The 17770-nt window shown below is 46.6% G+C and overlaps 1 protein-coding gene and 1 non-coding gene across 2 annotated transcripts; one reads left to right on the plus strand and one right to left on the minus strand.

Moving 5' to 3' along the window:
• The first annotated feature begins 1919 nt into the window (after window positions 1-1919).
• Window positions 1920-15280, plus strand: hhipl1 (HHIP-like 1). Its single transcript, XM_072689027.1, has 9 exons — window positions 1920-2732; window positions 5807-6453; window positions 8881-9024; window positions 10603-10931; window positions 11067-11193; window positions 11905-12050; window positions 12798-12879; window positions 13397-13479; window positions 14435-15280. The coding sequence occupies exons 1-9, from the start codon at window positions 2442-2444 to the stop codon at window positions 15022-15024; spliced, it is 2439 nt and encodes an 812-aa protein (XP_072545128.1). The 5' UTR covers window positions 1920-2441; the 3' UTR covers window positions 15025-15280.
• Window positions 15281-16243: 963 nt separating this feature from the next.
• Window positions 16244-16316, minus strand: trnat-ugu (transfer RNA threonine (anticodon UGU)). The gene has a single exon. It is a non-coding gene; the product is annotated as a tRNA-Thr (tRNA).
• Between the last annotated feature and the right edge of the window lie 1454 nt (window positions 16317-17770).

A 17770-nucleotide genomic window follows, 5' to 3' on the forward strand; every position in this document is an offset into this window, starting at 1 on the left:
CGGAGAGGAGCGTGAGAGGAGCCGGAGAGGAGCGTGAGAGGAGCCCGAGAGGAGCGTGAGAGGAGCCTGAGAGGAGCCTGAGAGGAGTCTGAAAGGAGCACGAGAGGAGCCGGAGAGGAGCGTGAGAGGAGTCTGAGAGGAGTCTGAAAGGAGCACGAGAGGAGCCGGAGAGGAGCGTGAGAGGAGCCGGAGAGGAGCCTGAGAGGAGCCTGAGAGGAGCCAGAGAGGAGCCTGAGATGAGCCTGAGAGGAGTCTGAGAGGAGCCAGAGAGGAGCCTGAGAGGAGCATGAGAGGAGCCCGAGAGGAGCCCGAAAGGAGCCTGAGAGGAGCCCGGGAGGAGCCAGAGAGGAGCGTGAGAGGAGCCCGAGAGGAGCATAAGAGGAGCGTGAGAGGAGCCTGAGAGGAGCCTGAGAGGAGGGTGAGAGGAGCCTGAGAGGAGCATGAGAGGAGTCTGAGAGGAGTCTGAAAGGAGCCCGAAAGGAGCCGGAGAGAAGCGTGAAAGGAGCCCGAGAGGAGCCTGAGAGGAGCCCGAGAGGAGCCTGAGAGGAGCCTGAAAGGAGCCCGAGAGGAGCGTGAGAGGAGCCTGAGAGGAGCCGGAGAGGAGCGTGAGAGGAGTCTGAGAGGAGCCTGAGAGGAGCTTGAGAGGAGCCTGAGAGGAGCCTGAGAGGAGCCCGAGAGGAGTCTGAGAGGAGCGTGAGAGGAGCGTTAAAGCAGAAGCAGCTGTTGAGCAGGAGGGCAGGAAGAGGAGCAGCGCGCGCAGTGCGCGAGAGGAGCCTGAAAGGAGCCTGAGAGGAGCGTAAGAGGAGCGTGAGAGGAGTCTGAAAGGAGCACGAGAGGAGCCGGAGAGGAGCATGAGAGGAGCCCCAGAGGAGCGTGAGAGGAGTCCGAGAGGAGTCCGAGAGGAGCCCGAGAGGAGCCAGAGAGGAGCCAGAGAGGAGCCCGAGAGGAGCGTGAGAGGAGTCTGAAAGGAGCCGGAGAGGAGCCGGAGAGGAGCATGAGAGGAGCGTGAGAGGAGCGTGAGAGGAGTCCGAGAGGAGCCAGAGAGGAGCTTAAGAGGAGCCTGAGAGGAGCCTGAGAGGAGCGTGAGAGGAGCCTGAGAGGAGCTTGAGGGGAGCTTGAGAGGAGCCTGACAGGAGCCAGAGAGTAGCCTGAGAGGAGCCTGAGAGGAGCGTGAGAGGAGCCCGAGAGGAGCTTGAGGGGAGCTTGAGAGGAGCCTGAGAGGACTCTGAGAGGAGCTTAAGAGGAGCCTGAGAGGAGCCTGAGAGGAGCGTGAGAGGAGCCCGAGAGGAGCTTGAGGGGAGCTTGAGAAGAGCCTGAGAGGACTCTGAGAGGAGCCCGAGAGGAGCCTGAGAGGAGCATGAGAGGAGCCTGAGAGGAGCGTGAGAGGAGCCCGAGAGGAGCCTGAGAGGAGTGTGAGAGGAGCCCGAGAGGAGCCTGAGAGGAGTCTGAGAGGAGCCTGAGAGGAGCGTGAGAGGAGCCTGAGAGGAGCCTGAGAGGAGTCTGAGAGGAGCCTGAGAGGAGCGTGAGAGGAGCCTGAGAGGAGCTTGAGGGGAGCTTGAGAGGAGCCTGAGAGGAGCCTGAGAGGAGTCTGAGAGGAGTCTGAGAGGAGCCCGAGAGGAGCCTGAGAGGAGCATGAGAGGAGCCTGAGAGGAGCCCGAGAGGAGCCCGAGAGGAGCCTGAGAGGAGGCTGAGAGGAGTGTGAGAGGAGCCTGACAGGAGCCCGAGAGGAGCCTGAGAGGAGCCCGAGAGGAGCCTGAGAGGAGGCTTAGAGGAGTGTGAGAGGAGGCTGAGAGGAGTGTGAGAGGAGCATGAGAGGAGCCTGAGAGGAGGCTGAGAGGAGCATGAGAGGAGCATGAGAGGAGCCTGAGAGGAGCCTGAGAGGAGCCTGAGAGGAGCGTTAAAGCAGAAGCAGCTGTTGAGCAGGAGGGCAGGAAGAGGAGCAGCGCGCGCAGCGGAGCTGACCCTGTTCACTGAGGAGGAAGAGCTGCGTAATGGAGAGACTCTGAGCGGGACGTTAAGGCTCATTACAGTCCCAGCACTCACTTTCCTGCACCAGGACGGAGCAGGGAAGCCGGCCAGGTCCTGCGGCTGCATGGAAAGCCTCGGGCTGGTGGCTGTGAGTTCATGTCTGCTGGAGGAAACAGGTCAACGTGCGGGAGGTTTGCCGATGTGACGCCTCGAGACGGGCTGTGGACTACATAATAAAATGGAGGCATGAGTCAGGAGGTGGACGACAAACAGATGGCATGGCAGATTAAGCGCGAGACGCACAGCAAACAGGGCGCAGGCTGACTTTTGCCTCGTGCCTCGTCAGTGACTGCAGTCCGGGCAAAGTGCAAAAGTGCAGAAAGGCAGCCGGGGCGCGCGGGGGGTGCCCAGTTCGCTCTTGCGTAACGTCTGCGTACATGGATCTGGAGCTGGGCTCCGTTTAACGAAGCACCATGTGCTGGTTCGGAGATTTGCGCGGCGCTCGGTGGCGATGGCTCTGTGTTTTGTGGTGTTTCGTGGTGTTTGGGACACCACCTGTGCTCATGCACCCCCAGTGCCTGGATTTTAAGCCCCCTTTTCAGCCCCAGCAGGAGCTGCAGTTCTGCGTTATGTACAAGCACTTCGGCTGCTGCGATTACGCCAGAGACCAAGATCTGATGACCAAGTTTTACCAAATCATGGACAACTTCGACTATTATGGCTATGCCAATTGCGCAGGGTACGTCCAAGACCTCATCTGCCAGGTCAGTGGTCCAGTGCTTTTTGGGGGTTCTGCTCATTGCGTAGAAATGAGTGCTGACGTAACTGGATGCCATTGAATTGTGTGTGAGTTCTATAGCAACTCTGGAAAGAGTGAAAGGACACAGAGGGGGGTGTTTCAACAGTTGGATCCAAACCAAAGAACAGAGAATTCTTGTCTGTTTCTTGAATAGAATAAAATAGAACTGAATAGAATTGAATTGAATGAGCAGAATATACTGAATAGAATAGACCTGATTGAAATCTTACTGACTTTCTCCAGATATAATAGAATGACATTGCCTGACCAATAGAACAGAAAAAGAGTTAGCGGGTCACTTGAGTAGAATAGAATAGAATACATTTGCACTGGCTTTAAAAAAAAATAGAATATAACGTTAGTACCATCATCCATAGAGTGGAATAAAGAATTATCCTTGAAAAGAATAAAATAGAATAGAATTGAGTCTTACTGGCTTTATTGACATAAAATAGGATATAATGTTAGTGCCATAATCCATAGAGTCTAGAATAGAATCTAATAGAATAGAAACCTTTCCCCCACATATGCTCAAATACAATGTTACCACCTTTCATAGGTAGAGTAAACAGAGGATCAATCTTGTCTTTGAATAGAACTGCATAGAATATTGCTGTCTTTCTCCAAACAGAGTAAAATAGACTAGAATTAAATGAAGAATTGAATGTTCTGTATAGTATAGAGCATAGATCAACTAGCCTAGAAGAGAGTGTACGCACATTCCCCAGTAGAGCATATTATTACATGAGTGTTAGTGTTTTTATGGAATATAATAGAGTAGAATAGAATAGAGTTTTCCTGTGTGACAGTAATCTCCATAGCAACATAGGAGGTAGAAGTATAGAATTGAATGTTATGTATAACATAGAGCATAGAGCAACTAGTCCCCTGGTTGTGTTAGCACATTCCCCAGTAGAGCATATTAGAGTGTTTTCCTTGAACAGAATAGAGTAGACTAGACTAGAATGGAATGTTAGTGTCTTCATCAGTAGAGTACAATAGAATATTAGTTCTAGTTTCCTTTAAATGGATCAGATAGGATAGGATACAGTGTTAGTCCATTCAACAGTAGAGCTTTTCTTTTACTTTAAGAAAATAGAATAGAATAGAATAGAATCTTACTGACTTTGTCTAGATAGAATAGAACAGTATACAACATTACTCCCTTCACTCCCCACAGACAGATTATCAGTCTTTGAATATAATTTTATGTATGTTAGTGTTTTCTTAGAATAGAATATATTAGAATAGAATAGAATAGAATCTTACTGACTTCCTCCAGATGGAGTAGAACAGTAACTAATGAAAGCCGGCAGTGCTGTAGGCTGTCATTAGTAAACAAAGGAGCAATCGTGTCTTTGAATAGAACTGAATAGAATATTACTGTCTTTCTCCAAACAGAGCAAAATAGAATAGAATTGAATGGAAATATTGCTGTCTGTCTCCAAACAGAGTAAAATGGAATTGAATTGAATGTTAGTGTCTTCATCAGTAGCGTACAATAGAATTATAGAAAACAATAGATTAGAACATTGCTACCTTCATTGGTAGAGCAGATAGATTATCAGTCTTTGAATAGAATTGAATGTTAGTGCTTTCTTAAAATAGAATTGAATAGAATAGAATCTTACTGACTTCCTAAAGCTGGAGTAGGACAGTATACAGCATTACTGGCTTTTATTGGTAAAGTAAACAGAGGATCAATCGTGTCTTTGAATAGAACTGAATAGAATATTGCTGTCTGTCTCCAAACAGAGTAAAATAGAATTGAATTGAATGTTAGTGTCTTCATCAGTAACATACAATAGAATTATAGAATACAATAGATTAGACCATTGCTACCTTCATTGGTAGAGCAGATAGATTATCAGTGTTTGAATAGAATTGAGTGTTAGTGTTTTCTTAGAACAGAATAGAATAAAATAGAATAGAATCTTACTGACTTCCTCCAGATGGAGTAGAACAGTATACAGGTTTGCTGGCTTTCATAGGTAGAGTAAACAGAGGGTCAATCGTGTCTTTGAATAGAACTGAATAGAATATTGCTGTCTGTCTCCAAACAGAATAAAATAGAATTGAATTGAATGTTAGTGTCTTCATCAGTAACATACAATAGAATTATAGAAAACAATAGATTAGACCATTGCTACCTTCATTGGTAGAGCAGATAGATTATCAGTGTTTGAATAGAATTGAGTGTTAGTGTTTTCTTAGAACAGAATAGAATAAAATAGAATAGAATCTTACTGACTTCCTCCAGATGGAGTAGAACAGTATACAGGTTTGCTGGCTTTCATAGGTAGAGTAAACAGAGGGTCAATCGTGTCTTTGAATAGAACTGAATAGAATATTGCTGTCTGTCTCCAAACAGAATAAAATAGAATTGAATTGAATGTTAGTGTCTTCATCAGTAACATACAATAGAATTATAGAATACAATAGATTAGACCATTGCTACCTTCATTAGTAGAGCAGATAGATTATCAGTCTTTGAATAGAATTGAATGTTAGTGTTTTCTTAGAATAGAATAGAATAGAATAGAATAGAATAGAATCTTACTGACTTCCTCCAGATGGAGTAGAACAGTATACAGGTTTGCTGGCTTTCATAGGTAGAGTAAACAGAGGATCAGTCTTGTCTTCGAATAGAACTGAATAGAATATTGCTGTCTGTCTCCAAACAGAGTAAAATAGAATAGAATTTAATTAAGAATTGAATGTTCTGTATAGTATAGAGCATAGATCAACTAGACTAGAAGAGAGTGTACGCACATTCCCCAGTAGAGCATATTAGTGTGTTAGTGTTTTCCTTGAATAGAATAGAATAGAGTAGAATAGAGTTTTCCTGTGTGACAGTAATCTCCATAGCAACATAAGGGGCTTAAAATAACACACACAAAGGCTTTTGTTTATGTTCAAACGCTTGGGTCCAAAGTGTGTTTCTGTGTGTGTACGTGCAGAATCTGAGCAGAGAAAAGTCCCGCCGCCTGCCAAAAACTCAGCCCCCCTTTCCCCACTCTTCCTGTTTCTGCTCATCAGGAATGTTCTCCCTACGCTGCCCACCTTTTTGATGCTGAAGACCCCAGTACACCCCTAAGGTCCATTCCTGGCCTCTGCCCAGATTACTGCTCCCAGTTCTATTCCAAGTGCAGGTCCACCATCTCCCTGCTGTCCGACGACCCGCGGCTGTCAGAACTTCAGCACGACCGAAGCAGGCTCTGTCAGCACCTGGAGCTGGACGACCCGGACTACTGCTACCCTCATCTCCTGAGCAACGAGCAGCTGACCAAAAACCTGGGCCGTGTGACCGCTGACTCCGAAGGCTGCCTGCAGTTGTGCCTGGAGGAGGTAGCTAATGGGCTCAGAAACCCTCTAGCTATGGTGCACGCCAATGATGGCACCCACAGGTTTTTCGTGGCGGAGCAAATCGGCTTGGTTTGGGTGTACCTTCCAGACAGGTCCAAGCTGGAGACACCATTCCTCAACATCACCAAGGCAGTACTGACCTCCCCGTGGGAGGGGGATGAGCGGGGCTTTCTGGGACTGGTTTTCCATCCCAGGTTCAAGTACAACAGCAAGCTGTATGTCTACTACTCCGTAGAGGTGGGCTTTGACGAGAGAATCCGTATTAGCGAGTTCCGTATCTCTGCTGCAGACATGAACGTGGTGGACCACAGTTCAGAGAGGTGAGATTTCCTGCTGAGCATGTTCCTCCAGTCAGGTTTATAGTTTTATTACTGGAAGGGTGAGGAGACACTTCTCAGGCCATAAGAGACTCGACTTTTCAAACACCTCTTTTTTTTTAAGCAACTAGCGACAAATCTAGCGACTTTTTCTGGTGTTATTGGAGATTTTTGGAGACTTAAAGATGTTCTTCAGTTACTGTCCTCGGCAGCGGGTACTGCTCTGAGCCCCGTCCCACAACACTCTCAGTGCTCGGTCTCACAGTCGGAGCAGACCCACACCACTCCACGTCCACACTGCAAAGCTGCTGCTGCCTCCCCCCCCCCCCCCCCCCCCAATTAACAGAGTGGGATGTAAATATAAATGCGTCTTCAAAGAGACACGAAAATAAATCACTGTATTTAACTTCCACAGTCTTCGTCACTCACCCACCTCAAAACTTAAATTAAAATAAAAAAGTAAATCTAACTTAACTCACTAACTTCCCATATCTAGCAGAGTCTAGGGGTGATGAGCTGCTCTCCAGTATCAACAACACTGTCTTCTCCTGAAGTCACCGTCATCGCACCCTCCCATTTTGCCAGCTATGACTAGGGTTTTCTCTAGTGGGCGGGGTAATGTAAATTATGGGGGTGTAAATATATAACGAGAAAAGTAACTCAGCCAAAGTGTCTCTTTTAGGGTCATTTTGCTGGTCATTTTAGCCTGGATAAATGGGGGGGGGGGGGGGGTTGAATGTAGAGTAGCAGTCCCACCCCACATAACAGTCTTTCGATTACATTTGATATGCTAACATTTAACATCACAGGACAAAACTGATTTATGTCATTTATGTAAAAATGATTTAGGTAATGTGGGTCTAGACAAAGCATTAAAGTCATGAAATTATTTTCAGTAGTTTGCCTATTTCAAAGGCAAAAAAAGAAGTTAATTTATTCATTTGTTTAAGTTGATTTGTAGTTCAGACAATTATGCAAATATACACACAATTATGCAAATTGGGTCAATTATGCAAATTAGGAGATGATGTCATTTAGCGACTTTTAGCACATTGCCTTGTTGTAAAAGGGCCATTACACAGAACACTGAATTTGAATCCACAGTTTTAACGGAGCTGTATATGATTTCAATTGACCAGACCTAAAATTCAGTGAATGTGTCCTCGCGGTTCGCTAGCTCTGCGGTCTGTTTGCATGCCGTTGTTGGTACTCAGCCCTGGCTCTGGAAATGGGAAACATAGAAAGTGGTACAGGCCAAGCCACACAACACTATTTCAGCTAATAATCAACAGGGGGCGTTTGTGTTCATGCACAACAGCTGCTGCCAATAGCCTTGTCCAACATCGCTACAGTGGTGGTAGCGCACTAAACAACGTCCTCGTCCAACACCACTACTGCAGTGGAAGCACGTCGGTCATCGGCCTTGTCCAACATCACTATGGCGGTGTTAGCGTGCCAGCTATCGGCCTTGTCCAACATCACTATGGCGGTGTTAGCATGCCAGCCATCGGCCTTGTCCAACATCACTATGGCGGTGTCAGCGTGCCAGCTATCGCCCTTGTCCAACATCACTATGGCGGTGTTAGCGTGCCAGCTATCGGCCTTGTCCAACATCACTATGGCGGTGTTAGCGTGCCAGCTATCGGCCTTGTCCAACATCACTATGGTGGTGTTAGCGTGCCAGCTATCGGCCTTGTCCAACATCACTATGGTGGTGTTAGCATGCCAGCTATCGTCCTTGTCCAACATCACTATGGCGGTGTCAGCGTGCCAGCTATCGCCCTTGTCCAACATCACTATGGCGGTGTTAGCGTGCCAGCTATCGGCCTTGTCCAACATCACTATGGTGGTGTTAGCATGCCAGCTATCGTCCTTGTCCAACATCACTATGGCGGTGTTAGCGTGCCAGCTATCGTCCTTGTCCAACATCACTATGGCGGTGTTAGCACGCCAGCCATCGTCCTTGTCCAACATCACTATGGCGGTATTACCATGCCAGCCATCGGCTTTGTCTAACATCACTATGGCGGTGTTAGCACGCCAGCCATCGGCTTTGTCTAACATCACTATGGCGGTGTTAGCATGCCAGCTATCGTCCTTGTCCAACATCACTATGGCGGTGTTAGCATGCCAGCTATCGTCCTTGTCCAACATCACTACTGCAGTGGAAGCACGTCGGTCATCGGCCTTGTCCAACATCACTATGGCGGTGTTAGCGTGCCACCTAATGGCGGTGTTGGATAAGGTTGTTAGCTGGTGCATTGGACGAAGGCATGTTCTGTTGTCTTCCAGACCTTTTGGTGTTGACGATCATGTAGAAATGACTTATAGCTGTTTTGGTTTCATAAACCAGGCTATAATTATGTATAATTTTTTAGAACTTGTCTTTGGTGTTCTTCACTGACTCACAGAGTGTTGCTATTTTCTCAGAATCATATTAGAGATTGATGAACCGGCTTCTAATCATAACGGAGGTCAGCTTCTGTTTGCTGAGGACGGGTACCTGTACATCTTCACTGGGGATGGTGGCATGGCTGGAGACCCTTTTGGAAAATTTGGAAATGCACAGAACAAGTAAGTCTGGATAACACATCAACCACACTGTGTGTTTTACATTAGGACACAGATATTCCATGATTAAGCGGCCTAACACTCTTGAACTGACCACATACACTTTTATCCAGAGCAACCTACAAAAGTGACCTACTTATTCACTCAGAATATAACGTAACTCAGTCATGCAGATTTCTCCTGTACAGCATCCGGAGAATTCAACCCTTCCTCTCTAGAAACGTCGCCCAGGTGCTCGTTCAGTCTCTCGTCACTTAGAGACTTGACTACTGCAGCTCTCTTCTGGCTGGTCTCCCTCTGCGCACCATCAGACCTCTGCAGCTTATCCAGAATGCAGCGGCACGGGTCGTCTTCAATGTTCCTAAATTCAGCCATGTCTCTCCACTGCTGCATTCTCTCTTCACTGACTTCCTGTAGCTGCTGCCTGCATCAGATTCAACCTTGACGCTGGCCTACAAAGCCCAGAAAGGACCAGCCCCTCTGTACTTGATGGCGATGGTCAAAGGCTGATCCGCACCAAGAGACCTTCGAGCTTCAAGTATTTCGGCTCGACCCGCCATCCCTCAAAATCCACAGAAGACAAGCGTCCAGGCTTTTTACTGTCCTGCACAAAAGTGGTGGTACGAGCTTCCCCTGGGTGTCCGAACAGCAGAGTCCAACGCTCGCTGTCTTCAAACCCAGACTGAAGACCCTCCTCTTCTGAGAGGACTTGGGCGAATAGCAGAGTGGTCTCCTTACTGACTTGTGTTTAGTAGAGTCTAAACTTAGAGGATCTTTGAATTATTAGTCTATTTAAACTAGCTGAGGTTTTTCTTGAGTAAATAGTGAAGCACTTTTGTAAGTCGCTCTGGAGAAGAGCGTCTGCTAAACGCCTTAAATGTAAATGTAAATATCCTGGAGATCGCATTTCTGTACATTGGGACAGATGTAACAAAAGAGAGAGAAAGTGACACAGAGAGCCTCCTGATTGGCCAGGAGACCGTTCAGCGTTCTCTTTGGGCGGTATTTACAGTCATTCTCTTATTAGCATAGCTAATGTTATATACTAGCTTGCTAGCTGTGCTGCTCAATTGACGTCCTTCATGATGAGTGTGATGAGTTCCCTGTAAACTAAGTACACATTTAAATGGCACATATTTTGCATATGCCTAGCCTAGATTAGCTAGCCAACGTGGTTTACAGATTACAGAACCGCAGGGGTGATCGCAGTGGAGGTTACTTTTTTGGAGTTGGAGTTGTTGCTTGGTGCTACTGCTCTGAAATTAGTTATTGCAGGGTGGGTCTGACAATGCCATAGAAGAACCCCTTTTGGTTCCCTAAAGAAAAACATTCATTTTTTAGATTAGTTTTTCTCAAATTGGTCCGTGGGGTTCCTCAGACCATCAAGGTTTTTGCTCTGGAGCTAAAAAATGGAACATCTAGACAACCCTGAGGAACATTTTGAGAATTACACCTTTATTGTGGCACCTCTGTTGGATGGATAAAAAGATACAACAATTAATAAGCCGATTTATAAACACTTTTTTAGAATATGCACATGCTCCTATTACTAATTTTGGCCTTTTTGCCTTTAATTTACAGGTCTGCTCTTCTGGGTAAGGTCCTTCGTATAGACGTGGATGACAACGAAAGGGGACCCCTGTACAGAATCCCTCCCGACAACCCATTTGTGCATGAACGGGACGCTCGGCCGGAGGTGTACGCTTACGGGGTGCGGAACATGTGGAGGTGCTCTGTGGATAGAGGGGACCCGTTCACCAATGAGGGCAAGGGACGCATCTTCTGTGGGGATGTGGGCCAGAATAAATATGAGGAGATAGATATAGTTGAGAAAGGCAGGAACTACGGCTGGAGAGCGAAGGAAGGCTTCTCCTGTTACGACAAGAAACTCTGCGCCAACAGCTCTTTGGGTGGGCATCCTGTGTTTGTGGACAGAGATACAGTAAAAGAACTGATACACTCAAATAGATCTTTATATGTTATTAATATTGCTGTAATCATTAAGCTTCAGTGTTAATTATGCTGGTATTTTCTATTCTCTTTAGACGATGTCCTCCCAATTTACGCATATCCTCATAAAATGGGGAAATCCGTAACAGGAGGATATGTCTACCGAGGCTGTGAATACCCCAATTTAAATGAAATGTACATATTTGGGGACTTCATGAGCGGGTAAGTGTCAAAAATGAAGACACAGCATTGCTCCACATGCTCATCTTATGATCAACCCTAGTTGTATTATTCCAGACTGTAGTCCAGCTGCTTCTCTGCATACTTATGTAATTAGATCTCCTTTCACCCTGTCCTTCAGTGCTCAGGACCCCACAGAACAGACCACCACAGAGCAGACTGTAGTTTTGTGTGGGTGGTGGGTCATTCTCAGCATTACAGTGACATGCATTGCTGGTGGTATGAGTGGATCAGACACAGCAGTGCTGCTGGAGTGTTTAAACACTGTCAGTCCACTAGTTGGTTCACTTTGTAGATGAAGAATAAAGTCATTTGTGTTGGTCATCCTCTAGTCCTTCATCAGTGCTCACAGGACGCTGTTGGCTGAATATTTCTCTCTCCGGGTGGGTAGATGGTGCATTTTCCCCTCATCACTCTTAAGCGATGTTGGCCAGCAAAGGCACCCGTTGGAGCTGGGGACCCGGCACTTTCCTCCGAGGGAGTCGGCTGTCCAGCAATGCTGCATCAGAAGTCGTTTGAAAAGAGCCGCTGACTGGCTTCGCAAGTCCTCCTAGTGTCGGGAGCACTGCTAGTGCTAGGGGGAGGTTTTAGGCCTGCCTTTACATGTTTTACTGTGTTTTACACTCTCAGTATCTACCAAGCCCGTAACCTTCTTAATTCTGTTGAGTAAAAGAACTTCACTGTTTCCTGCAGACGTATGATGAGCCTGAAGGAGAACAAGAACACCAAGCAGTGGGACTACAGCGAGATCTGCATGGGCATGAGCCAAACCTGTGCATTTCCAGGCCTCATTAATAATTACTACCAGTATATCATCTCTTTTGCGGAGGATGAAGCAGGTATGAAGCCAAAGAACACGTAGTTCCTTCCTTCCTTTCCAGGCTGCACTGCAAAAAAAAATTTGTCAGCTCAGCTGGAAGAAATGACACACACAGCCAATAGAATAGGACTCTCTGGAGCTGATAAACATCATGATCCTATTGGCACCATGCTGCCTAATGCCAGGCGTGGGCTAGTAGAGGGGTATAAAGGCCCCAGCATTGAGCTGTGGAGCAGTGGAAGAACTGTGTTTTCTGGAATGATGGATGGTACTTAATCCAGTACTTTTGGGATGAGCTGGAGAGTTGAGATGAGGGATAAGGTGGGGTGGTGATCATCCAACATCCTGACCTCACTAACACTCTTGTTGCTGAATGCAGTCAAATCCTCACAGCAGTGTTCCTCCAAGATCTAGTAGAAAGCCTTCTTCCCTGGACAGCAGATAAACATTTTTAATACCCTTGATTTGAAACAATGAATGAGCAGGTGTCTCAATACTTTTGTCCATGTGGTGTACTTCCCACGACTTCCAGAGAATAATGATGATATTATACAGGACATCTACAGCTGTCCATGATGGGGTGCTCAAAGCATGAGCTGTATTTACAGCAGTGGTGTGAAAGTGAATTACACTCCTCAACTGTAGGGGGAGCCCAGGAGCTTAAAATACCAATTTTTGCATACTGCTGCTTTAAAAGGATGGTTTTGGAGATGATTTGTCTAATAAACGCTGTGCTTCTCTGCTTATTCTGTTCCTGTGTGACCAGGTGAACTCTATTTCATGTCCACTGGAGTTCCAAGTGCAACGTCGGCCACTGGCGTTGTGTATAAAATTGTCGACCCCTCTCGGTAAGGATTCTGCCGTCACATTTAATCGTGGGCCACAACCACAGTTTAGGATGCCTAGGCTCAGCACAATGTGATCTTCCCCTGCTGAAGCTTCTTAAGTGAGCTCACATCTGCTCGTCGTTACGCTGCAGAGTTGCTGCGCTGAAAACATGATTGTAAAAGTTCTCCTTTATTTAAAGGCTATTTTGAACGTGCAGCTCAGCTCTGTCTTCACTCACTAATGCATGAAAGCAGTGGTGTAGATGTCACTGTCTGAGAAGACTAAGCTCTCCTGAAACGAAAAGCCAGGCCTGGCAGCACACCGCACTGCTGTCATCTAAATCTCTCTCTCTCTCTTACTGGTATGGATTAAGTGAACTGGCTGAGATCTACACGGCTGTAATGTGATTTCTGATCTCCTTCTTGCTTCGTTGTGGATGAAGCGTTCGCTTTGGAGAGCATCTGATTTGATTTGATTGATTTGAGTGTGTGTTGAGTCAGAGATACACATTGTATTGCATTGTTCATTGTATTACAGACGAGCCCCACCCAGAAAATGCCATTATGACCCCATTCCAGTTCGAGTCAAGAGCAACATCATACAGTTCCAGCCTAAGGAAAGTATGTTTTCCAGTCTCTTTGGACCCAGCCATTCATTTTTGGCTTCTGTAGTGGATAAAAGCCATATATATACGTCCAGCACAATCAGTTGAATCCTACTGTACTGCTAAGAGCACACCCTGGGCTTCCTAGTGAGGCTAGTGTGACTAACAGAGTACATGGACTTGCTTTTCAAAGTGGTGGACACCACAACTTTCAGATATTAGGGCAACAAGAGACGGCAAGTCATCAGTTTTTGCAGATATTAGAAATATGCACACTACTTGAATTCTGTGTCCTCTTTAGTGAACAACAGGACTCCACTAACTCCCATGTTTTGCCCAATTCCCATACTTAAGGGAGGCAGAGGGCTGAGTGAGGCAGAAAGGTCCCGTCTTTCAACAAAAAGAGCCAGTCAGCTCGAAGTGGGGATCTGTGCGATCGCAGTAGTCGGACGCTAAAAACTATTCATGAGATTTAATTTAATCAGATTTGATCAGGTTTTGACTTGAACTGTAATCTGACCTTCAGTTTTCAGTTTTTTTGGTCTCCCCTCATGCAAACAGACAGAAGCTTGGTCTGTTATGACTGGAAATAACTGCCCGACGGCATTGCATTGCAATATGGCCGCAGATTGAACAGACTTTTGTTTTATTCTTCACCTCTGTGAACAAATCTGACTCTCTCTGAAACCACTCTGAAAGGCATTGTTTACATCTTAATCATGTAACTATGCAGAAAAAAAATATTGATATTTTAAGGTATTGTATCAAAATAGCATTATTACATGACTTTAAATGGCAACAATATTAATGTGGTGATCAATATTGCATTAATATCATCATAGATTAAGATTCTGCTCTAACATAGCAAAATAATTACACATATTAAACAGGGGTAATGTAGTGATACTCTCCATATAACATGATGTACTGCATGTGCTCATTATTCAATTAAATAAAATTCTCCTACACAGCATTAATTGGGGTTGACCTGCCAACAAAGCCGCCGAAAGCTGAAGCCCGGCCAACGGAATCTCCTCTAGTCACCACAAAAGACTGGCTTCAGGAGTTGCTGGACACCCTGAAGGAGCAGGAGGAGGAGGCGCTGGGTGTGACCACGCCATCTCCAACCACTACGACCACCAAAGCTCCAAGGCAGTCCCGTCAGCGCAAAGGCAGACGCAGAAAGGGCAAGCATAAGTCTGAGAGTGGCACACAGAGCGGGGCTGTGAGACTGGCAGGAGACGAATACGGTCAGAAGGACCGCGGAAGGGTGGAGATCTACGCCAATGGGGAATGGGGGACTGTTTGTGATGATCTCTGGAACACCAAGAATGCGGCTGTGGTCTGCAGACAGCTGGGCTTCCGCTATGCGCTGAAGGCCTCCAAACACGCTGAGTTTGGAGAAGGGAAGCATCTGAAGATCCTTCTGGATGATGTGCAGTGTGAGGGCACTGAGGAAACCCTGCTGGACTGCCAGCATGCAGGTGTGGGCACTCACAACTGTGCCCATTATGAGGACGCCGGTGTGATTTGCGGAGATTCCGATTATGTGGAGCATTAACACAGTAATGCAGTCGGAACGGCCTCTGTGCAAAGTTCAGATGGAGAAAGGAACCGTTAACCACAAACATAGCACATAGGTCTACCTCATCCACTCAATTTAAAGCAAATTTTAGCTCGTAACCTTTAATGGAGGTGTTAATTGTGCCAGATGACGATCTGGCGATGCACCACTGCAGCTTCTTGTTAATAAAGTCTATAAAACTATGTGAATATCTAGCTTTTATTTTGTATTGCTGAATAAATAAATATGTGAATTCCCATCAAATTTCATTGTCCGTTGAATCTGAGGAATAACTGTCCCTTAACAATCACACAAAATAATGACTACCACAAAGAAAAGGGGGAAACCTGTTGCCTTACCGTTGCCATTCTTGAGATCAGATAGGTGATTCGATATCAGTCTTCTTCACTGTAACCCAACAGGATTTCTGACATTCCTGATGTTCCTTAGAGACTGGAAACTGGTGGTTTCTGTGTTAAACAGGGGCATTCGGAGGGGCAGCCTTTTCCTGTGGGCAGAGAGAGTATCATTACCATGTGATGAGCTACATTGCAATTGCTTAACACCAATATCCATGCATACAGTGTATACACTATGTGTCCAAATGTTTGTGGACACCCCTTCCACACCCCTTCCACTAAATGCTAACAGGGTTGTGGGTTCGATTCCCGGGCTCGGCAAGCTGCCACTGTTGGCCCTTTACCCTCTCTGCTTCCCGGGCGCTGGAGTTGGCTGCCCACCGCTCTGGGTGTGTGTGTACTCACTGCCCCTAACACCTGTGTGAGTGTGTGTTCACTACCAGATGGGTTAAATGAGGAGGACACATTTTGCCCTTTTACTTCATGAGTTTGAGGCTTGATGCTACTTAATGCCCAGCATGGACTAGAGGGGCACAAAGCCCCCCAGCATTGTGTTCTCCCAACAACTGCTGGTTGGTGCTCCACCCAGTACTTCTGGGATAAGTTGGGGAGTTGAGGATGAGGTGGGGTGGTGATCATCCAACAGCCAACATTGCATTGCATTAAAATCCTCACAGCAGTGCTCCTCCAAAATCTGGTAGACAGCCTTCTTAGGCTTAGCTGGACATCATTGCCTTTCACATGCAGTTAAGTTGCTTGTGAGCTGATTTGGCCTCTAAATGATCCAGACCTTCATATCAGGTAATATCCAGCTGATAGTCTGACATTACAACCAATAATCAGGAAAAGTGAAGCCGAGGCCCCAGCGAGGATCGAACTCGCGACCCCTGGTTTACAAGACCAGTGCTCTAACCACTGAGCTATGGAGCCATGCGCGTGCACTCAGACTCAGGGCTTATAAACATTAAACCACACGGTGGCGTGTTCCCTTCAAATACCTTCATATTTTGTAGCTATTTGGGCTTAATGTGCAGCAATCTGCCCTTATATGGTAACATTACAAATTCCAGGTTATATTAGTTTATCAAATACCTAAAGTTAGCTGGTGCGACCAGCCGGTGCGGCCTCTCCCTGGAGTAACGCTAGCTAGCTAGCTATCAGCTAATGCTAGCGTTACAAGAAGCAGCTAGCTAGCTTCTCATAACTTAAAATAAACTTAAACAGGCGACATTTAGCATCTACTGCTATTTTGTGAACTGCAGTGTCGCATAAACTTAGCAATTAATGCCGTCGACGAAATTATCTAGCGCTAGCCAGGTTGGCTAGCTAGCTAACGCTTCCACCACGTCGCCCCAATCGCCCAAACACGGCTCACCAGTCCCCTAAGTTAGCTATCTATCGTATTTTACATGCTTACAGACTTCGGTATTTACTCGATAATAGCCCCTGTTGTTGTCGTGAGCTAGCTGGAAACAGGAGCCCTCCAGCGGCCACTGAACGTGTGTGTGATAGCTAGCTAGTTCTGTTGTGGGTTGAGCTGTGTGTCCACATATTTCTGGCCACCTCTTCTACTGAACGCATTCAGGGACTTTAAGTTGCAGCCATTGCTGGCATAGATGTATAAACACACACACACACACACACACTGTAGAGAAGTACTGCCATTAGAATAGGACTATCTGGACCTGATGAATCTATTGGCACCATGCTGCCTAATGGTGCCAGGCATGGGCTAGAGGGTCCTAAAGCCCCCCTAAAGCTGTGTTGTCTGGAGGGACTGAATAATGGTGCTCCATCCAGTACTTCTGGATGTTGGGGAGATGGGAATATGGTCCAACAGTGGCAGCTTGCCGAGCCCGGGAATCGAACCCACAACCTTGTTAGCAGTGGTGCAGTGGTGGCTCAGCAGTTAGAGAGCAGGAATATTGATAACAGGGTTGTGGGTTCGATTCCCGGGCTCGGCAAGCTGCCACTGTTGGGCCCTTGAGCAAGGCCCTTTACCCTCTCTGCTCCCTGGGCGCTGGAGTTGGCTGCCCACCGCTCTGGGTGTGTGTGTGTACTCACTGCCCCTAACACGTGTGTGTGTGTGAGTGTGTGTTCACTACCAGATGGGTTAAATGCGGAGGACACATTTCGATGTACAGTGACAAATACGTGCACCTTTACTTTACTTGTTATCTAACCACCACTGAGCCACCACTGCCCCTATGAATGAGGCTGAATATACACAGCTTGGCCAGGTCAAACTAGTCTACCAGAATGACCGGCTAGATCAGGTTGGTCATGCTGATAGACGATCTAACCTATCACCTAAACACTAATAAAACACATATGCTGAGCTGGTCAAGACCTAAGCTGGACGACGAGCTCAACCACTGTAATTT

The sequence above is a fragment of the Salminus brasiliensis genome, chromosome 10 (assembly GCF_030463535.1).
Source record: "Salminus brasiliensis chromosome 10, fSalBra1.hap2, whole genome shotgun sequence".
NCBI classification, from domain to species: domain Eukaryota; kingdom Metazoa; phylum Chordata; class Actinopteri; order Characiformes; family Bryconidae; genus Salminus; species Salminus brasiliensis.